The sequence below is a fragment of the Eurosta solidaginis genome, chromosome 5, assembly GCF_040869045.1.
Source record: "Eurosta solidaginis isolate ZX-2024a chromosome 5, ASM4086904v1, whole genome shotgun sequence".
Lineage (NCBI taxonomy): Eukaryota > Metazoa > Arthropoda > Insecta > Diptera > Tephritidae > Eurosta > Eurosta solidaginis.
In genome coordinates, this window is record NC_090323.1 from 89,643,976 (window position 1) to 89,668,250 (window position 24,275).

Below are 24,275 nucleotides of genomic sequence, written 5' to 3' on the forward strand. Positions count from 1 at the left end.
TAATAAAGCTCTAAATTTTTACCCTTTCTGTATATTCCACGGGTGCGTCGGCATTTGCCAAATGAGCCAACCTTTCAACATCCGAAGCAAACTTATGCAAAGTGTCATTAGCTTTTTGGTAACGGTTTTGCAATTATATTTGGTGTATTTGCTTCATGTGTTCGTTTCCGTACCGCCTTTCTAGAGCGCCCATCAATGTTTCGTAGCTCTGGAATGGTCTGTAAGATCTCAGCAGCAGGTGCTTTTGATGCTACGAACAATGCAGCAACTTTATCTTCGGAATTCCATTTTTTCGCTGCTGACATCTTTTCAAATTGGAGCTTAAATACCTGGAAAGGAACAGAACCATCAAGCGTTGGGGATTTTACCTTCAGAGAAGACGTTGAAGTGATTGGACAGTTCAATTGTGACTCCTGAATACGATCTTTTAACGCATCAATCTCGGCCTCCATTTTATCTTGTCGACCACTAAACCCTTCCTGAAACTGCGCTAGTTTCTCTTCCATACGCGCTTCCAGTTATGCAGAGATCTGCGATAATACCTGTGCTGAAATTTGTACCGACATTTTGGATATACGTACTTCTTGTGCTTAAATTTTAGATGTTATTTCTGACGACATCTCTGAGATACGTGTCTCCTGTGATTCCAGTTGGGATGCTATATATGTCTTCTCCTCTTCCAGTTAGGATGTTATACGTGTCTCCTGCGATTCCAGTTGGGATGCCACTGTCGATGTGCAGATATTGCAGCCAATATCATTTTCAAGCCTGTGTTCGTCACTGCCTGCGGTGTTTCGTTTTTTTCTTCCATTTTTGTTGTTGTCTCGTCGCTATCAGGATGAAAGACATACTCTTCAACATTGATTCCTTCTGATTCCATAGCTTCCCATAGTCGCGATTGTAGCTGGGATTTGTTGCCAGTTGTATTCAATCCGCGAGCTTCCAACTTCTTTTTGAGCTGCTGGATCTTTAATTCACTTATCTTCGCCATCTCCTTGTTGTATCCAAAATCTTCGGAATTTATTCAACAATTCCTCTTCTGACACCAATTGAAACGAATTTTGGGAAATTCCACTTATTTGAAAACTTCTGCTAACGTTCGAATCGCTAAACTGTTAAATCACTCCAATATTCAGTGTTGCAAACTGGTCTTTATTTAGATTACTTTGGGAGTAGTACTTCACTATTATACTTCACAACCAATAGCGTGCTTAAATCAAAACTGATTCGTTATTCCTCAGCTTGCGCTGCTTTTATACTCTCTGTTGCCTCGTCACAATATTTCTCCAAAGGTGTAGACGTTTCACCTTGTAGAATCTCCTGCTTGGTTACCAGCTAAATATATATACATGTATATTTGTAGTTTATGCGTTTTTCATAGTCATATGCGTGTGTATGTGTGAGTAACTACTTTGGCTGATGACTACGTGTATGTGTGTGTGAGATATCTCTTCGTCGACTTCTACATAAGAGCGGCTGCTTTATTGTTGTTGTGCATTTATTTAGTAGCAGCTTAGTGACGCTAATATTCGTCACAGTATGTTTGTGAACAGGGATACTACGTCCGATGCTATTAGAATTTCGTCGTATTCCATTTTTAGGTTTTTAATGTTTTCTTTTAGTCGTTTTTTATATTTTATTTGTCTGAAACGATGTTTTTTAGTATCTGACGCTAAGTATCTCGATAATCTCGACTATGGTACTGTCACGTACACGTTGCTTTGGTTCCCGATGGTGGCCCTAGCTAGCTCAGTACATTTGGCAGGCCGTGGTTCTCAACCCGCCATCTTGGAACCGGACACACACATATATTTATTAACTTCCGTTCAACCTCTTCGGATCCCCTTACCCATCGCACAACAGGAATCCCACCCAACCTTGGACCGCTCGCATCGTCCAACCTACTCTGCGGTCACCCTAATGCCATGCTCCATACTCCTACTTACCTCCTTATCATTCCATCCTTACATCCCGCCCCAAAAGAAATTAGCAAGCCATACTACTTCTCTTTTCACTTCAATAACGCATTTTTAATAAACATAATCTTAAAATCTATACACGAATGAAATAAAATCTTATACAAAAAATCAAGCTTCGTTTATATTCAATAATATTTTTCTTCAAACACCTTAATTTATATATATACATATATGTAAATTTTAATTTAACACATATGGGTTCCTTCTTCGCAAAAAAAAAAAAAAATGTATATCCTTATGCAAACATATAAAAGTAAAAATAAACGTATTACAAACAGTATTTATGAACGCGTAAACAGGCCTATAAATATTATCAACCTAAAAAGAATCAAAATGCGCACATGAATTCCGTATAAAAAAACTGTATGACAAATGTTCAAATATATTTCTGGGTCTTTCTGTCGCCAAAATCACCAAACTCTTATCTACTCAAGTGGAGTTATATAAAAAAAAGAGTTTTAAAACACACCCTAATGCCTGCCTAAAAGAGCTCTTTTATGTGGGGATTGGGGGGCTTATTGGTGCAGGGTTTATACCCTCTGCAAAAAAAAAAAGGGTAAGACAAAAAAAAACAGTCTAAATCGTTTTGGTATATCTTGTGATTGATAGACACCTTACAATTTTAAAGAATTTTCGATCTAATCTGAACATTACGTTTAAGACTAAAACGAATAAGTGACTCGGATATATGTCAATGCACATACATGTGATTTTCAAATTTTAAAACATTTTACAATTTGGGATACGAAAAAAGGAATTTTAAGACTACCCTGACTTGTTTGTTAATTTTCTATCTACCATAAAAAGCTTTTGTACAAATTACATTATGGTGAACTTTTTTGCTGGATGCTATAATGAGGTAGGTCGCTCCAACGTTAGGGTACATGGCTAGGTGAATAAACAAATCCAATTGGACGCAGCTTTCCGAGACGCAAGTAAAAGGATTTATTGGTGATGAAATGGTAATACCAAAATCGTGATGAGATGCAATTACGATTTTTGCTTGATAAAAATGTTGTAGGGTTTTGATAGATCGGAGATCGAATTGTATCGAATTTGTAGGCAATGACGCTGAGTTTGTATAAAATGACGTCGAATATGTAGAAATAATATGGACTTTGTACAAAAACGGTGTTGATTTTATAAAAATGGTTGATACTCGTAACAATTTTGATGTTGAAGTTGCAAACAGAATTGTTGCATTTGTAAAATTTGATACCGAATTCGTATAAATTCGTAGTTTTCGTAAAAATTCGTGATTTGTAAAAATTGTGATTCGTAATAAAAGTGATTCGCAAAAAGTGTGATTCCCTGGCGCTTTAAAAAGGCTTCACTGGCCACCTCCGGTTCCCACTACGAGAATGAAATCTCAATTAGCGCCAATTAAATTCTTTCACTAAGGCTCCCAAAACCGATTTGGCGTTCACGCGCCTTATGTCACACATACATTAATATTATATTGCCCTCATACCTACACGCAATATGAAACGAATGTATCCGCAAAAAATTTATTTTAATCAAAAAGAAAAATCAAAGAGATAGTAAATTTTTAGAATTTGGGATTACGCAAGAAAACAATGATTGAGTGGGAATCTTCACTCAGGAAAATCCGTGCCTGCGGATTTATTGAAAAGGCTGGTGACCGAAGTCAAAATTGAGGTCGCGTGAACCCCAAACGGCGCGAAAGTCTAGATGATAATAAAAAAAAATCCTTTAGCATTTAAGGACTCACCTGATTATTAAATATTCCACATCTCTATGCCGCAAATAAATCCTGTCCTGGGGGGGTTGGATGCAGCGTCGCCCTTTTTCTTTAAAATTATCGACCGAGACCGCTTTTTTTTAAGTGAAGGCAATTTGCCTCATATCAAAACTTAAAAATTATTATTATCGGCACTACACTGATCCCTTCTGGATCTTCGCGCACAGGGAATTTTAATACTTAATAACACCAAACAAATCAAATATATTTCCTTTTTTTTTTTTGGAAAGCGGCGCGCGCACTTGAATTCGATTTGCTGCTATATTTTACTTTATTTCTGTTCTCCTCCAGTTACCCCTTTTATACTATCCAACCCGCTGAAAAGAACCGTTTCCATTTGCCGTTTCCCACGGTCTTTCTTTTGTCTACCGCAATCATGACCACCCTATATCTATCCCTGTCCTTATTCTCAACATATCATGCACACCCATCCGGCAACCTTACCAACAAAGCTTTTTTCGTCATTGTGAATTTACGTGAGTTCACAATGGTGTTTTTTGGGACATTTTCATTTGACGTTTCTCGTGTTTACATTTTTGGTAAACACGATTTCTATAATTTTCATTATGTTAAAATGCTGATGTGCTACCAAAAAAAATATCGAGAGAGGTTTCCACGACGCGTATTAATCTCGAGAACACTGCCACGAAGGCGAAAAAAATGAAAATTGTATCTCTGTCCGGAGATATTTGCAGTGGAAGTTGGTGATTTTCATGTGATTGTTGTTATGTTGTGTACCCAACAAAAAAACTGTGAACATAAGTGTTTTGCGTGGATATAGTTTTGGTCTCCAAACCGATGTTGGACCCACCCAGGGTACTGTTTATAAGCGCGGCCGAAGGCTGCTAACGTAGAAAGGTGTTCTGCGCAACCATTCTGTGGATACCACCCCCGGTTTAGGATGGAGACCCGCTGGTAACTTTTCGGTTTTTTTGTTCATATATTTTGAACGAGCAAAAAAAAAATTTATTTCAATATTGCTGTTTTAACAGCGTACTCCACCCTAACATATGAAGCTCTATACATCCGAGCGGGCCAAGGTGTGAGTGAAGCCCAACGCGGGGACGACCCAAGACCTGACAGTACGTTCAGCGAAGAAAAAATAGGCAACAGAGGTATGTGTTCTTTATGAACTTGGGGTAATCCGTATATTCTCGGCGCTGTAGCTGCTGGGCACGACAAGTACTGTTTCTCCTTCATATTAATGTTTTGCTTTGTGTAGAGGTCATTCACTATTTTGTTGTTTTTAAGTAATAGAAATTGGGTAGAGTCAGTTCTTATACTTTTATACGTCAGCTTGTCATTCAAGATGTCTTTCATTTTTTCTTCGTACTCTGATTTGTACATCATCTCAGTCCTATTTCCTTTATCCACGTTCGTGATGACTACAGAGTCCTTATGTCGTTTAAGAGTTAGTTTTCTTCATAGAATTGAGATATGCATTTCTCTTTCGGACTGTTAAATTAATTTTTAAAGTTATTTACCCTGGTTGCAAACTTGCATCTAACTATGTTTTTTCTCTATCATCTGGCATCGTCTGTATGCCTTGCTCGATATCTGTTATTAGATGTAAAAGTCTTTTTCGAGATGGGAAGCGCGATTTTTTACCCAAGGAGAGTAGCCACCGGAACTCTGTGGGAATGTCTTTTTGTCTTGTTCGTGAACCAATCTTCATTATGTTTCAAATTATATTTATCGAAGTTTTCTTTTGTTGCAGTGAACAGTTTTTTATTTAGATTTATTTAAATTTTCTTTTTTTCTAAATATTGATTTTGAGTTGCAACTATTCAGTTATACTCCTTTTCATCCAAAATTCCACTCATTGTTTGCTTGATTTTTCTTATAAGGCCATAAACCATTTCAATTTTCATATTTGCTTCTTTGATTTCTAAGTTTAGTACTTTTATTAAAAATTGGTTTTCAATGTTTTGCATTTCCTTCTTCGTTATTTCAAGTTTAAATCCCAATATTATTTTACTTGTCTCACCCTTTAAATGTGGCGGTGTGATCCCATAGTCCTTTCATTTAAGTAAAAATTTGAGTCGTTGTCTTGCGAGAGGCAGATGGTATTTTTTGCATTCTTCAATAGTTGGCAGGTGTCTATATTGTATTTGTACCTTATATGTTGGAAAAAATGTCTCATTTTGCTGTTTTTATTTTCGCATTTGCTGCTTCGGTGTAGCTCTCCGATCAGTTTTAATTTTTTTATATTGGCCAGGTCGTGAAGTTTTAATTATTGAATTATGGAGCTTTTCGGCAGATTTTTTTGAAATAAAACAGTCGTTTATTCTCTCTTACGTGTTTCCACGCATATTCGCGTCTTCCTCGGGAAGGCTTTATTAAAAATACGAAAAACAAGTCATTTATAATTATCTATTTACACCATAAATTGAAACCAGGACGGAAAATAATAATAATTTTTTTTTTTGAGTCGAAAAAGTCTTGGTCAAAAAATTGTCCTAGGTGAAAATGTTTGAGTTGCCAGGTATGCCTATAGCAATATCATGTCGAATCATGCATTCTTTTTATTTCTCGAACTTTTTCCACAAAAGTCCACATATAAAAGTTAAATCTGTATTTTTATTTTTTCAGTCCGATAGAACTAGTTAAACTCGCACTTTTAAAAATAAAAGTCCGGAAATAAAAGTTAAATCCGGACTTTTATTTTTTAAGGCCAAGATAAAAGTCGTCCCGCTTGATAACAAATAAACGGCTTATCCGAATTAAGAAATTTCTTTTATTTTTTTATTTCCGGGGTCCTTATCGCTACAACAGCAACAATTAATAAGTATTATTTAATGCCTCTGAATACTAATATGGAAAATCGTTTTTATTCGTATCATTCTAGGCGAAATACGACAACATTAAAATTGTTATATATACAGGAGACATCGACAGTTCGCCAAACAGTATTATGGAAAAAGTACAAGAAACTTTCAATATAAATATTGACAAACAAAATACAAGCTTCGTTTATCTGAAACGTCGATTGCTAGTGGAAGCTAAATTGTATCCGTATTTCACATTGCTGGGGCAAAGTCTCGGATCCATTATTCTGGGACTAGAAGCTCTTTGTCGATTTCCACCTGATATTTATATCGACACCACAGGATATACTTTCACGTTGCCTTTGTTCCGTTTTATTGGTAACTGCAAGGTCGGGTGCTATGTGCATTATCCCACAATAAGTATGGATATGTTGCGGCGTGTTCAACGACGTGAATATTGTCATAACAATCAAGCCTACGTGGTTAGAAACCCATTCATCACCTGGGTCAAGGTTATATACTATCGAATTTTTGCAAAGGTTTGTAAAGTTAACTTATACACATGGTATATGTTCAGCATTGATTATCGTATCCGTCAAAATAATGTACGCGAAATCAAATATTTCTTTCTACATATAGGGAGGTTCCACCAGAAAGTGTACCTTGGTCCGAAGAAAATATTTCTTATAAAACTGTGTGGATACAAATGTTGTAAAACCTTCAGTCATCCTTTACATATTCAATTTATGCTTTAAATGCATATTTAATAACTTTTTTACCTCAAAGTCAGCTGCTCATTTAACTATTTCATTTAGGTTGAAACATGGCGGAACGATACAAGGTGGCAGCATGGTGGCATACCTACAAACATAAATAAAAGTTCCATGTACTTTGTTTTTGTAAATTCGATGGACAAATGTCAAGTATCATGCGCCGGAAGTTGATGTATCAAATCAAATAAAAAAAGTTTCTAATCAGCTGTCCCATGCTGCCACCTTGTATCGTTCCGCCATGGGTTGAAATAGTTTGTTTTGGAAAAGCTGTCAAACAATTTGTGATTTACCACTCAAGCGTTAAATAATAAAAAAATAGCTCCCCTACCTCATTTTTATTTAATAAAGCTGATGTAAATACCAAATTTTATAAGCCATACATTTTTATTATTAGATGCTTTGAATAGTATCGTTATTCCAAATTTGCAAGCCGTTCTTTCATTTCATATTTGTTACACAATATTAGAAACTCATTTCAAATATATTCAGCAATTCAGTTCTGCATTCTTCGAAGTTTTTAAAGAACTACACAGTGTTACAAAAAATACAAAACTGAGAATACCTGGGAAGTGATCCAAAGATGACTGCATATAAGATTTTCCCCCGGACACCTCCAAAATCGTGAGTTATGGGGTTTTTCATACCTTTGGAATCTTACAGAATTGGTTGGTTATAAACCGATTCTCATTTTTTTCTGGTTCCTATAAGAAGAAATTTAGACCTTTCCAACGATATATGCATATATTAACTAGGAAAACATAACACAACTATGAAAACCTCTTCCAATTAACCAGTTTTATACTTTTTTTGGGTTTTGTCAACGGGGCCATTAGTCTCAGAGCCCGTGACTGCCAGACCTTTGTCATTTTATAAAAGTTGAAATTTCGTCAGTGCATACTTCCAACTGAAGCAGGATCGTTGGTCTATTATAAAACTTGAGTCATGGTGGCTTTAACAGATATCGTGCAAAAATTTTGCAGAAAAATATACCTATCTTTCATCATTTTATAAAGACTGATTTTCATATATGGTCTTCGTCACGATATAAGAAGCCACCTAGCCTCATTGCCAGACACTTTCCATAGTGGCTTTGTCCAGCCAGACAGAATAGAAGTAGCAAATTTGCCAGTCAAACAAACAACCGCTGTATAGCTAAATGGTTAGCGCAGCATGCCTAAAGCGTACTGATGATGAAGGCTTAACACCCTTCGAAATCTATATATTGCGCAGCTATGGCAGGTTGTTTGAAAAATTTTCTACTTACTATTCCAAAAACAAAATACAATTTTTCAAATTTAGAAAAATTAAAAAAATAACAATAATTACCATTAGAAAAAAATTATTGTTCTGGCCTTGAGCTCGAATCGAACCTTGAATCATTTATCAATAGGCCGATAAAAACAAAAACAATTGTTAATAAACCATGAGCACTTGGGAATGTCAAACAAAGTAATTGACAATAAACAAAAATCCAGCATTATCAGTGATTTGCACCAGATGGCGCAACACTGAATAAATATAGTTGGTAAAAAGGAATAGAATTAGCAAATTTGCCAGTCAAACAAACCACCGCTGTATAGCTAAATGGTTAGCGCAGCATGCCTAAAGCGTACTGATGATGAAGGCTTAGCACTCTTCGAAATGGATCTATCTGCGCAGCTATGGCAGGTTGTCTGAAAAATTTTCTACTTACTATTCCAAAAACAAAATACAATTTTTCAAATTTAGAAAAATTAAAAAAATAACAATAATTATCATTAGAAAAAAATTATTGTTCTGGCCTTGAGCTCGAATCGAACCTTGAATCATTTATCAATAGGCCGATAAAAACATAAACAATTGTTAATAAACCATGAGCACTTGGGAATGTCAAACAAAGTAATTGACAATAAACAAAAATCCAGCATTATCAGTGATTTGTGCCAGATGGCGCAACACTGCATAAATATAGTTGGTAAAAAGGAATAGAAGTAGCAAATTTGCCAGTCAAACAAACCACCGCTGTATAGCTAAATGGTTAGCGCAGCATGCTTAAAGCGTACTGATGATGAAGGCTTAGCACCCTTCGAAATGGATCTATCTGCGCAGCTATGGCAGGTTGTCTGAAAAATTTTCTACTTACAAAATACAATTTTTCAAATTTAGAAAAATTAAAAAAATAACAATAATTATCATTAGAAAAAAAGTATTGTTCTGGCCTTGAGCTCGAATCGAACCTTGAATGAATGGTTAAGAATGCATACATCTCTTGAAAAATACTCTTTCGTTAAAAATATTTAACATTTTCTTAAAATTCTTAAACAAAAGTTTTATTTTTTGGTATTTTTGCATATATGTACATTTGTGCACTAAGGAGATTTAACTCTTCAATATATTTTTTATGCTAATTTGTATGCTGATCGTTAAGACAAAATAAATGAGTATCCTTTATTATGTTGTTTGGGCCAATTTATAAATATTAATGTACCTATGTTAATATTGTGCAAAAATTATATTATTACCTGAAATAAATAATTATTAATGTGAATATTAATATCCCCAAAGAAGAAGACGTAAGGTAACGCCGAAACGCGTCGGGAATAACAAATATACCCTGTTTTAATTTATGGCCACAAATGCTCATTTTAGCAAACTAAATGAGTATCCATTTTTAATGTTTTTTTATGGCAGCCCTAAAGGAGTTATTTTAGAAAGAACAGTTGGTTTTCACGAATTTTGTTATTAAAATGTGTACGTAAGTTGAATAAGCAGTGCTAATAATTTATTTAATTTAATTTAAAATCAAAACAAAAGTGAGCTTTTTTATCAATATTTTTTTATCAATATTATTGCAAAGGTAAGTACCATACAGTGCGATTTTCTATATTATTTGGTTGTTGTTGTTGTTGTTGTTGTAGCGATACGGTTGCTCCCCGAAGGTTTAGGGAGTGATCGATGTGATGGTCCTTTGCCGTTTACAGATCCGGTACGCTCCGGTAACACAGCATCATTAAGGAGCTGGCCCGACCATCTCGGGAACGATTTATATGGCCACATTAAACCTTCAGGCCAATCCGGTATTTTAGTCGCCTCTTACGACAGGCATACCTACCGCGGGTATATTCTAACCCCCTGACCCGCTGGGTTAATATATATTATTTGGTATAATTTTCCGGTGAACTTTTTTGAAAGGACAAATAAAAGAAAGAAATGGAAGTAAAAGAGAGGAAAGGAACGGAAATGAAAGGAAAGAAGAGGAAAGGAAATGACAGGAAAGGCGAGGAAAGGAAATAAAAGGAGAGGAAATTACAGGGTGGAAAGGAAGGGAGAAGACAGCACCGGACAGCGAACGAAAGGACAGGAAATGAAAGGAAAGGAAACGAAAGAAAGGAAAAATGCAACAACAAATTACTATTTTTAAACAATGCAACCTGTGTGAAACAACGTCTGGGTTGCTAGATATAATTTATATAATTTGTCAATATTTCGGTTTCAATCTGAAACCATCCTCAGGACTAGAAAAACACAAAATTACGAATAACAAACATTAGGCAAACATAAGAATAGCAGGTGGATAATATTTTACATATTTGCATATAGCTCATACAGATCGAAATCTAAAAAATTTTGGAAAAACGATCAGTGGTGCTCTGCTTCTCCTTCCGCCATCGCCCCTCTTTCAATTGTTTTTATTAACACGTTGTATGTTTGTAACTATTCATTCGCTTCAACGCGTCTGCTGCCTTATTACTCGTAACATGCTTTTATAATTAGCTTCACCTTATTTGTAATCCCGTCAGGGGTTTTTTCGGGATAAATTGGGGACCCTTCCGGAATCATTTCTGGATGGTTTTCGCGATCCGTCCGGGATCCCGTCAGGGTCATTTCGGGACTTTTTCGTGATTATTTGTGAACCCTTCCGGCAGCATTTCTGGATGGTTTTGGCATCCGTCCGGGATCCCGTCAGGGTCATTTCGGGATCATTTGGGGACCCTTCCGTTATCATTTCGGGATCCGTCCGGGATCTCGTCGGAGTCATTTCAGGACTTTTTCGGGATCATATCTGAATAGTTTTCGGTATCCCATCAGGGTTATTTTGTGATCTTTTCGGGACCCTTCTGGGATCATTTCTGGATGGTTTTCGGGATCCCGTCAGAGTAATTTCGGAACTATTTCGGGATCATTTGGAGACTTTTCCGGCATCATTTCTGGGTGGGTTTCGGGATCTGTCCGTAGTTATTACAAAAATAAAATACATTACACAGAAATACTTTTATAATAAGCAGGCTAACGTGAATATCCCATATATTTTATTTTCTCCTTGCGGACGGGCCGCGGGTAAAGGCTAGTAATAATAATAATACCCAACGGATTAGTACCCTCCAAAGCCCGCCCGACCGACGCGAGGGTCACATCCGCATGACGCACGGATTTGTTTTTGCCGAGTTGTTGATAGGCGGAGGTTGTTAAGCGTCGAGGTCTAAAACAGCTCAGCTTACTTACTTAATTGGAGCTTAACCGTTTAAACGGTTATGGCCGTCCAGCAAGGCGCGCCAGTCGCTCCTCTCTGCAAACCGGCGCCAATTGGTCACAAAGCTGCTCAGCTATAGAATAAAAATCATCAGCTGAGTATTGTACAATTCAGTTAGAAATTTTACATATACTTCAGAGTTTAACTGAAAGGTATGAAAATAAGCGTAGTTTAGTGAAGGCTCAACTCGACACCGTCTTCGGCATAAAGCCCATAGAGTCTAATTGTGGTAAATCAATAAAGGATTTACAATTAAAATTGAATAATTGTATGACATCATTAAAAGGTCAAAAAAATAGATCTGTGGGACGCCCTCTTTGTATACCTGTGTGCTAAAAAATTGCCCGAAAGCAGCCTCTCGCTTTGGGAACAGTCTTTGGGGAACAAGACAGAGATAGCTAAATGGGAGGACATGAACAAATTTCTTTCTGACCGATTTCTTGCGTTGGAAAACGTGTCTGGCCATAGAGGCAATAAGACTTCAAAAAGTGTTAAGCCTCATATTACAAAACCAACTCCTGAACCCCAACAAAAAAAGGTTGGCAGCTTCCAAACAAGCGTCAAGAAATTTAATTGTAAAATGTGTCACACAAATGAGCATAAACTACGCAACTGCACGAAATTCCTTAAACTTTCACCTGCTCGTAGAGTCGATTTTATTAAGAGCAATAATAGCTGCCTGAATTGTTTATCGCCTGGACATACTGTGTCGAAATGTACAAGCTCATACAACTGCAGCACTTGTCATTCTCGACACAATACTCTCCTACATATACAAAAAATTCAACAAAAGACAGCAGCGCATGCAAAGCATTCGGATGATTATGCCCCATCAACATCAAAACAGGCTAGGGAGAGACAAAATTCAAAGTCCCATGAGAAGCAAGTCTCGAATGTGCAATCTTGTCATGCGCATACAACCACAGGTGTACTGCTAGGCACTGCTCGTGTCAGCATTAATTACAATAATACCAGTTTTTCAGCTAGAGCCCTAATTGACTCTGGTTCTGAGTGCTCGTTCATAACCGAACGTCTTAAACGTCGAATTAACCTGTCATCCAAGAAAATTCGCGCTCAAGTTTCCGGTATTACCAACGCATTCTCTGCACAGATCAAGGAATCTTGTTCAATAGAGTTGCGGTCCCTAGTTGACCCATTATTCTCTTTGAAAGCAACGGTCCTTGTCCTGCCTCAACTAACAGGGAATCTTCCAACGTGCCAGATCAGCGCGATGACAAAGCAATCATTCCCAGATATCGAGTTGGCAGATAAAAGATTCTTTGTAAATGAGCAAGTGGATCTAGTTCTCGGAGGGGACATTTACCCTCAAATAATTCTGAACGAATTGCAGAAGAATGTGCTTGGTACACTCTTAGCACATGAAACTGTTTTCGGCTGGATTCTTACAGGCCGTGCAGATGCTCAAGAGCAAACAAACCGAATAGTCTCTTACTACAGTGACACATCATTGGATAAACAACTATCCGCCTTCTGGGAGCTCGAAAAACTCCCAAAAAAGAAACGTCTAAATCCAGACGAACAATACTGCGAGGAATTGTATAGAAATACAACCACAAGGGATAATACAGGGAAATATACTGTCTCACTACCATTTAAACGGGAATTTCCATCAAACATCTCTCTAGGACCATCTCTTAAAAGAGCCTGCTCTCAGTTCTTCCGGAACGAGACACGCCTCGCAAAAAATCGTAACCTACAGACGGAGTACAATCGAGTTGTGACCGAATACGAGGAATTAGGACATATGTCAAGGATCAACAGCATCGTGCCACCAGACTCCTCTGACCATTATTTCCTACCTCATCACCTTTTCATCAAGGAAGAAAGTACCTCCACGAAACTTCGCGTTGTTTTTAACGCATCTAGTCCGACTGCAAACGGAGTAAGCCTGAACGACGTTCTTTATACGGGCCCTATCCTACAAGCGGACTTGACGATTCTCATTCTTCGCTGGAGACTATACAAATACGACTTCAACAGCGATATTGAGAAAATGTACCGACAAATTATGGTACATCCGAACCAAACCAAATACCAGCGCATAGTATTCCGTACTAGCTCTGAAATCCCTATCAGTCTACGAACTAAAGACTGTGACATTCGGGGTTAACTGTGCTCCTTATCTAGCAATAAGGACACTTTTACAATTGGCAGAGTACGTCGAAGACACCTTTCCAATTGCATCCACAATACTAAGAGAATACATGTATGTGGATGATATTCTTGCTGTTGGACACTGCATCCAATCAGCAATTTCTGCCAGAGATGAAATATCTCAAGCATTCCAATCAGCCGGCTTTCCACTAAGAAAATGGACAGCTAATTCCGACCAAATACTAAAGGATATCCCCAAACAACATCTCCTTAACAAAGATTTCCTGGAATTCGAAGACGCAAGTTCAGTGAAGGCACTAGGAATCAGGTGGAATGCACATAATGAGTTTTACTTCATCGCAAAACCAATGGAAAATTGCGACACTTTAACCAAAAGAGCGATCTTATCGGCAATCGCTAAGTTGTTCGACCCATTAGGATGGCTTGCTCCAATAGTAGTTGTAGCCAAAATAATCATGCAAAACATTTGGCTTGAAGTTACAAAATGGGATGAAGATGTATCACCAACTACTAGGGAACGTTGGAACACCTTTATGGAAAAGTATCATGAAATTAATAACATTGGAATACCGCGCTGGACTCACTTTTCCCCGCACAACAAAGTGGAAATTCACGGTTTTTGTGACGCATCAGAGAAAGCGTATGCCGCGGCGGTATACCTGCGAGTGGAAAACAACGTCCAAGTTCTGACCAATTTGCTATTGGCAAAAACAAAAGTAGCTCCGGTAAAAACTATATCGCTTCCCCGACTGGAATTATGCGGAGCCGTACTACTCTCCGAAATGATGGAAACAATTCTAACAAATCTCAACTTAGGGAATCCAAAAACCTACTTATGGACCGATTCAACGATTGTACTGGCATGGATACGAAAACCCCCTTGTTCGTGGTCAACTTTCGTAGCACACCGTATCACGAAAATCGTCCAAAACGCCGGAAAGGATAATTGGAGTCATGTGGATTCGGGATCAAATCCAGCCGATATGGCTAGCAGAGGACTCCCAGCACATGAACTGGTTTTCGAATCTACCTAGAGCTTTGAGGGTGATATCTTATGTCTTGAGATTTCTCGAAAGAACTCATCCAAAGACAAAAGATTATTTTAATAAAACTTCGTATCTGGTTTCATCAGATGAAATCGAAATCGCTACGCAACGCTTAGTTAAGATGTCACAACAACAGTTTTATCCCACAGAATATAAAAATCTGAAGGCAGGCAAGCTAGTAGATTGTAAAAGCGAAGTGCTTCCTCTTGATCCTTTCTTAGACAAGTATGGCATTATAAGGACTGGTGGTCGCATCCGCGCGGCTCTAGACCTACCATACAATGAACGCCATCCAATAATCCTACCCTACACATGCAAATTTTCTCGCCTTTTAGTTCAGCTTATCCATGAAATCTCTTTACATGGAGAAAATCAACTAATGTTTAGGCTTATTAGGACCCAATACTGGATTCCTAGGGTTAAAAATATGATAAAATCCATCATTCACAATTGTAAGGTCTGCACAATCTATAAAAAACGTGTACAAACCCAACTTATGGGTAACCTTCCCAAGGAACGTACCACATTTTCCCGACCATTTACTAATTCAGGGGTAGATTTTGCAGGACCATTCGACATAAAAAGTTATAGAGGTAGAGGTTGTCGAATTTCGAAAGGTTATGTTTGTTTTTTTTTTAGTTTAAGTGCTTTCTCTTATTTCTCATAATAACTCACAACATTTTTTGTGGGGTATTTGAGACAAGCTAAAGCACTACAACCAAATTGCAATTAACTTTGCACAAATAAACTAATCTTTACAACTGATCGCTTCTGCGATCATTTCTGGCTTTTCTAGCACAAAAACTAGAAAGAAAACTTAAATGCACATCTTGTCTTAAAACATCATACATTATTCCGGGACATAATTGGCATATGTAAATTTGTTTGATGTCCACCACGGATGAAGGTGGAGGGCAAAACCTCAAACCATTCTTTTTGGGATGAATCAATCTTCAGGCGTGCAAGTACGTGTGTACCCCAAGGAGTTCAAAGTAATTTGCATAATCTGAAAAGAAGACAAAACAAGAAGTTATTAAAATGATTAATTTAACACAAATTATAAAATTTTACAACTTGTTTACTTACCATCATCATGTTTATTATGTAATGACATTCTTCTTCATCCATTTGTCATTCTTTCATCCCCTTTCACTTCGCCGTGTGGTGTTGCCATTTCAGCAAAATAAATGCACACCAATTTTCAGTATGCGTGTTCCCGAGGTGCATCACAGGAACCAATTTTTTTTTTTTCATCAATATTCCAAATTAAATGAATGATGAATGCTTTACTGAATCTTCTTGTAAAAATAACCACGAATGGTAAATGAAATAGGAAAAAACGTGAAAAGTTAATAATGACTTACAATTAAAAATTATTTAGCAAGAGCTTTTGTCGAATACTACAATAACTAGCCTGAAATGCGAAACCTTTCTTGGGTGGCAGGAATCTTGTGACAAAAGTAGTAACAAAATAAAACTAAAGCACAAACTTTCGATCATATTCGAAATAACAAATTTTTCTGTCGTAGTCCAAATTAAAAGTTTTCGGCCTTAGCACAGAAAGTGGAGTTGCCAACCACATAAAGGCATGCTAGAGGGTCAATATAACTTTCGAAATAACTCAAAATTCTTAAAGCGTTCGCCACTCAACAAAAATTCATTTTTAAAATAAAACATTTTATTAAAATTAAAACCAAATTTAACAAAATAAATCCAATCTGGCACGGAGACCCGTCCTTTCCGTCTGGATATAACCTTAAATCTTATAAAGTTGAAATCTGGAACGGAGACTTGGCCTATTTGTCCAGATGGAAAATAATCTTACAATCGTCGAAATCTGGAACGGAGACATGTCCTTTTCGTCCAGACTGCGAAAAACTCGAAATACAAACGAGGTTTATGCTAATAAAGTGCGTTGAATTGTAACCCGTTCTTGTTTTCAGCTTTAATATGTTGCTTCTTTTCTTCCTACAGCGGCCTCTATGACCGATGAAGTACGAGCGCGATCAGCCAACACAAATTTCTTCAAAATAAACAAAAAATTAAATCTAGTTTTTAATTACTACTGTGCGTGACAGCTGAAGCATGGAATTCCTCCCACAGATGTTGCTTACCGCAAGGGGCCGGCATTTTTAGGTCAGAACCTAAATATTTATATCTATTTTACACGGCCACCCCAATGCATAATTCATTTAGTTGCACATATGTATTTACATAAATACACTGTCATGTATTGCTAACACGCATGCATACAACCTCATATTGTCACTCACACATATAAGCAGAATAATACGGGTAACTGAGTTTTCCATCGGATAACAAATATCCCTTGGAAAACCCCCGCACGATCTCCGTTCCGACACAACGGAGATCATTTTCTTCTGTTCTGTTCTATTTCAACCACGGAGGAAGAAAGTCGCTGCCGCTGTCACGCCACATCATATACCAAAGGTAAAATATTGTACTAACTTAATACAAAATAAATTAATTATTGTCTTTGTTACTTATACAAATATTTGCCTTTTATTTCCTTTTCCATATCCACATATATATATTCTCCGTGCTACCACGCACCGTGCGAGAATATACATTGATCTAGAGCCGCGCGGATGCGACCACCAATCGCAATTGCGTGCTCTTCTGAATGGTGGGCGAATGGATGATGGATTCGATGCTGATTCTGGTGTTGCTGCTGTTGTTGTTGGAGGGGAACCTCAGGACAGCGATGTAATGGCGAAGAAACTGGCGATGCCGCAAACCTGGATGCACAAATAGCTGTACTTGAAGAGCGGACAAAAATGTTAATGCCCCTAGCGCAAGCCATTGTATCTCTGCAATGGATATAGCCGGCATGGTGCCAAAATTTTCAGTGGATAATGCATACCCAATTGAAAAATGTATCAATGATTTCAAGAACGCGGTGGAAGTTGGCTACAAGGACGATCATTTCAAATATATGGGTATGCGCCGCTTGCTGTCGGGTACAGCTGCCACTTTTCTACGTACGTCATCGGCATTCAACTTTGGCGAGTTGAAAGCAGCGCTCTATAAGCAGTTTAAGCGAAATGTTTCGACCAGTGATGTGTATAAGTAGCTGTCCCGACGCCGGCGCGCACCTAATGGAGGCATCATATCATACATTCTGTCAATAACAGGGACGGAAAATAATAATTATATTTTTTCGGATTTGAAAAAGTCCTGGTCAAAAAATTGTCCTAGGTGAAAATGTTTGAGTTTCCAGGTATCCCTATAGCAATATCATGTCGAATCATGCATCCTTTATATTTTTCGAACTTTTTCCATAAAAGTCCACATATAAAAGTAAAATCTGTATTTTTAATTTTTAATCCGATAGAACTACTTAAACTCGGACTTTTAAAAATAAAAGTCCGGAAATAAAAGTTAAATCCGGAATTTTTTTTAAGGCCAAAATTAAAAAAAAATTAAAAAAAATGTTTGTTTCGGTTAAGCCGTCTCTTTGTTATCAAGCGGGACTTTTATTTTGACCTTAAAAAATAAATGTCCGGATTTAACTTTTATTTCCGGACTCAAACAAATAAAAATCCGAAAATAATTTTTATCCTGATCCAAATATATTTAAAGTCCAAAAAAATTAATAGTTTTGCAAGGAATTATATTATAAAAGGAATAACAGTTTCGGCTCCTGGTCAATAAAGGAGATTGCGGACCAAGCAAATCTGAGTGAGGACGAGATAATTAGTGCGGTGATGGATGGCCTGCGTGATAACACCACATACACCTCCATACTATACACAGCAAAAGATTTGGATAGCTGCAGGCGCTACTCTTAAAATATGAAGAAAAGCGAGGAAACGACACTGCAGCAAGAAACACTCAACAGCGTTCAGAAGTTGGAAGCAAACCAGGATCCATAACCAAATGCTTTATTTGCTGAGAATACGGGCATCTATCAAAGCAATGCAATCAACCAAAGCGGATCAAGGGATCATATTTTCGTTGTGGAAGCAAGACCATGTGCTAAAGCAGTGCAACCAGCCGTCGACGAAAATGGTAAACGCTGTGGACGAGGAGTCGATTCATCATGATGCTATGTCCAATGTTGAGCTTTATCAAATCGTAAGTACTGCCTTTTGTAATGGGAACATGAACAATAAAAACTTTAAGACATGTATTTCTTTGATTGACAGTGGTAGTCCTGCCAGCTTTGTGAGCAAAAGTCTTTTGCCTTTGTGTGATGACGAACTAATCGTAACAAATTTCTACAGCCTCGGCGGCAATAAACTAAGAACTTTTGGAAGAATTGACTGTGAGATTTCGCTAAATGGCAAATCTAAAATAATTTCATTATATATAGTTTCTGACCTTTTATCTCAGCCATTGCTTCTTGGAACAGATTTTTTTAAATTATTTAATAAACTTTTCATGTTAAACTGTAAAGATCTTAAATTTGAATTAAATGGGCTAAACTCAAACGTGTCTCTAGTTGTTGTTCACGTTTGAGGAAATTTGCAACATTGCCCTAGTGAGTGTTCCTTAACTCCAGTGATTGGTGACGGAATTTGCGGGGATATTTCCCCAGATAGATTGGTCAGAAATTGTCTTCCGATGAATGGTCATTGTGCCGGTGGGTCCAGTATTGCTGACAAAGTGAATAGTGAAATTTTTGGTGAAGATCGAAATGAAGATTGGTGCGATAGATGTTTAAGCCCTCTTTGAAAGTAGTGTTAGTGATCTTAATAATGATTCCGCTTTGCATAGAGATGCATGTGCGAGAATAGAAAGCATTATTCGTGATTGCTATTTGAACTATTCTCAAGAGAGCATCGTAAAACCCTACGAAAGGTTAACTTCATAAAGATAAATTTGAAGATTTTAAAAATATTTTTATTTGCCTTCAAATATTATAATTTATTAAATTATGATGAGCTCGAGGCAGTTTAAAAAATTTAAACAAAGTTTAAATGTTTATATTTCAATTTTATTTGTTCGATATTTCGATCTCATTCTGTTTCAATTTTTAAACTGCCTCGAGCTCATCATAATTTGATAAATTTGAAGTTCAAAAAATTGTTCAAGAGCTTTTAGAATTATACCTTTAATTCGGCATAGTGATTCCCCATATGCATCACCAATAGTCTTAGTAAAAAAGAAAAATGGGGAAACTAGGATGTGTGTTGACTAGAGGGATTTAAATAAAATCACTGTAAGAGATAATTATCCTTTTCCTCTTATCGAAGACTGTTTGGAGTATTTAGGAGGAAAAAAGTATTTTACATTATTAGATCTAAAAAATGGCTTTCACCAAGTAAAAGTAACTGAAGAATCAATCAAATACACTGCATTTGTTACACCAAGTGGCCAATTTGAATATGTGATGGTCAAAAATGCTACGGAGGATTTCAAAGATTTATATATTTTATTTTAAAAGATTTTATTTCAAAGGGTTGTTGTTGTTGTAGCAATGTCTCCCATCTAATAGCTGCAACCGATCACAAATTGTCATCAATATCCTCTAACGGGAGTCCAAGGAAACTTGCTGTTTCGACAGGGGTGGACCATAATGACAGGGGTGTTAGAGGCGTTGGTTCCACATTACAATTAAAGAGATGGTTGGTGTCATGTGGGGACACATTGCAAGCGGGGCATACATTTTGTATGTCGGGGTTGATTCTGGATAGGTAAGAGTTTAACCTGTTACAGTACCAGAACGAAGTTGAGCCAGAGTGACTCGCGTTTCCCTGGGGAGTATGCGTTCCTCTTCCGCAAGTTGTATGTACTGTTCCCCGAGTACTGGATTAACCGGGCAATTCCCGGCATAAAGGTCCGACGCCTGTTTGTGGAGTTCACTAAGGACCTGCTTGTGTTTTTTTGCTTCATACGGCTGAGTTCTCAGGTGCCGTATTTCCTCAAAATGCTTACGGAGATGACTCCTTAAGTCCCTAGGCGGCGCTGGCTCATCAATCAGATGTCTGTTGGGATGCCCAGGTTTCTGGGTATTCAACAGGAACTGTTTGGTTAGAATCTCATTTCTCTCCCTGATGGAGAGTATTCTCGCCTCGTTATGTAGATGGTGTTCTGGGGACATAAGAAGACAGCCCGTGGCGGTTCTGAGCGCAATATTTTGGCAGGCCTGTAGCTTCTTCCAGTGGGTAGTTTTTAGGCTTGGCGACCATATAGGGGACGCGTAGCACGCAAACGGCTGGCCAATTGCTTTGTATGTGGTAATGAGCGTTTCTTTTTCTTTTCCCCAAGTACTGCCAGCAAGGGATTTGAAGATTTTATTACGCCTCTGGATTTTCGGAACAATTGCGGCTGCGTGCTCACCAAAATGTAGATCCTGATCAAACGTCACACCCAAGATTTTGGGGTGTAGGAAAGTCGGTAGCGTAGTGCCATCGACGTGGATGTTCAAAATGGTCGACATTTGGGACGTCCAAGTTGTAAATAGGGTCGCGGATGATTTAGTCGGTGATAATGCCATGGAAAGAGACAGGTTGAAGACATGTGCTAAATATTTGAAACCCTTTTTCCCTAGGCTTTTAAGCATCGGCATGGCTATGCCGTCTGGGCCCACTGCTTTGGATGGTTTAGCATGACCGATGGCATCCTCAACCTCCTTGGCGGTGATGGTAATTGGTGAAGCGCTGAACTTATGTTTACGTGCGTGTCTGTTGGCCCTCCGTCTATTTTTGTCGACCGTAGAATGCATTACGTATTGTCGGCAGAAAGTGCTCGCGCATTTTTTCGCATCCGATAGCACTTTGTCGGCAAAGGCGATGGATATTTTGTCATTGTGCCTAGACGGATTCGATAGGGACTTTACAGTGGACCAAAGTTTACCTACACCGGCAGAGAGGTTACAACCGCTTAGGTGCTCCTCCCATTTCGCCCGCTGGTGTTCATCCACAAGCAACCTGATGCGTTGGTTTATATCCCTTATTTGGTGGTCGCCGGGATCGAACTGTCTTATAAGGTCACGTTCTCTCGCTAAACTTGCAGCCTCCGCCGGGAAGTGGGGCCGAATTTCGGGAATTCTACCGGCGGGAATGAAACGAGCCGAGGCGCATTCAATGACCTTGCGGAAAGCACGCTCCCCTTGGCGTAGGGAGGGCATATGGATAGGATAGGGGGGGGGGGGGGGGCAGCAAAGCGTATGTCTGTAAAGGATTTGTATTCGTCCCACTTTCCTTTTTTAAAGTTAATGAAAGTGCGTTTTTCTGCGACGATGAAGTCGGCGGGACGGTCGAGCGAAATAAGTATAGGCAGGTGGTCGGATGCCAATGTTACCATCGGCTGCCAGTTGACGCAGTTTACGAGTTCTGCGCTCACGATTGAAATATCCGGCGAACTGTGATAGCTTTCTACCATACGTGTGGGGGCGTCTCCGTTTTTTGTTGACTTATTTAACAAGAAGTATGAAAACAAAGGGGGGTAGTCAATTAAAACGCACGGTGCACTGCAAATATAAATTGCGTACAAATATTTATTTCACTTAAAATCAACTGAAGGCAAAAGGCAACCGCATAATTATTATTTCTCATTCTATTTAGTTCATTTAGTGACTCATTATTACAAGGACTCTTTCCTGGCAATTTGTTACAATCTAAGTCCTCAATACATAATCTTTACAAAGACTTTACACGACTCTGCGCCACGTATGCTTGTCCCTCCACGAACTCCAAAATATTTTGATGTCACTTCTACCGGACTGTATGTAATATTTGTTCCAAATACGAGCCAAATCAGACATCATAGGTTCCTTTCTATTCATTTATGTATTAGGCGATCCAAATATGGACCAAATCGGACCACAAATACGATTTTTTTTGAATATCTCGATCCTTGCGCCACCTAGCGGGGATTTTTTCATAGATCACTTTCTATTCTTGTAGGTATTATGTGTTCCAAATATGAGCCAAATCGGACCCCAAATACGATTTTTTCAATATCTCGATCCTTGCGCCACCTAGCGGCGATTTTTCTTATAGGTCACTTTCTATTCTTGTATGTATTATGTGTTCCAAATATGCGTCAAATCGGACCAAAAATACGATGTTTTGAATATCTAGATCCTTGCACTACCTAGCGGCGATTTTTTTCATAGGTCGCTTTCTATTCTTGTATGTATTATGTGTTCCAAATATGAACCAAATCGGCTCACAAATACGATTATTTGAAATATTTCGATCCATGCGCCACCTATAGGAGTTTCTTTTTTCTTATTATTGCATTGTCATCGGGTTCTGAACTATATTCCAAGTTTCAAGCTTGTAGCTTATCGTGAAGTTACTTAAATTTCGATTACAAAATTCGTTCACAACAGCCGTGCAGCGGAGCAGCCGGCCTATCAAGTCAAGTTAAATAAAACTGTTTAAAAAGTGAATCCCTTATATGAAAATGAATTAGAATGAGTGTTTAAATCATGACACAAACACCGAAAAGGTTCATTTAATTCGAAATTAGTTCTACACTACACGATCGTGATGGGACGTTATAGTTTACTTCGTTCAACAGAATTGGGCTATAAATCAATCCATTAAGTAGCTTAGCCATAAATATTACGCCTAGCATTTCTCTACAACTTGCAAGAGTTCGAAGATTGATAAGCTTCAACCGACTAGTAAAAAGGGGAGGATTATACGCAGAGTCCCAATAAAAATTCCTTAAACAGGAAAGTAGAAATTGCTTTTGTATTGATTCAGGTCTATCTGCATGAACTGGATATCTCGGATTCCAGACTATTGATCCGTCTTCTAGTATCGGTCTAACAAATGTGATGAAAATGGCTTTAGTTACATAAGGCTCACTAAATTCTTTGGACCATCGTTTCACAAATGAAAGAACACCTCTAGCCTTATTGGCTGTAGCCTTAATACGAAGGTTGAAAGTAAGTTTGGCAACTATCGCGACTCCCAAGTCCACAAAATAGTTAACTGTTAGAAGACAGAATTTATTAGTTTAGGCTGCTGGCAAAGATCTCCAAGAGAGGCACATGAATTTGCGTTTGTTGAGGTCCAGTGGCATTGAATTTGCGTTGCACCAAGTATCTAGGCAGTTTCAATCTGCTTGGAGCAAGGAACGTTCTTCGATAGACGCATAAGACCTAAAAAGTTTCACATCATCAAGATACATTAAGATTTTGGAATATTTTATAGTGGTACAGATATAATTAATAAATAGCAGGAACAGAATTGGACCAAAATGACTGCGCTATAGGACGCCAGAGGGAACATCGATGACATTTGGAAGAGTACTTTTAAAGCTAACTTTTTGCGTTCGACCGTAGAGATACGACGAGATCCACTGCATGAGACCAGGT

The 24,275-nt window shown here is 38.0% G+C and overlaps 1 protein-coding gene across 8 annotated transcripts in view; it reads left to right on the forward strand.

Annotated features, from left to right (window-relative positions):
- Alg11 (ALG11 alpha-1,2-mannosyltransferase) overlaps positions 1-24,275 on the forward strand; it is a 392,778-nt gene that overhangs the window by 51,343 nt on the left and 317,160 nt on the right. For all 8 annotated transcript variants that reach the window (XM_067788977.1, XM_067788972.1, XM_067788974.1 and 5 more), the window contains exon 3: positions 6,590-7,048. In XM_067788977.1, the coding sequence (XP_067645078.1) occupies positions 6,590-7,048 (459 nt within the window). The remainder of the gene's footprint in view (positions 1-6,589; positions 7,049-24,275) is intronic.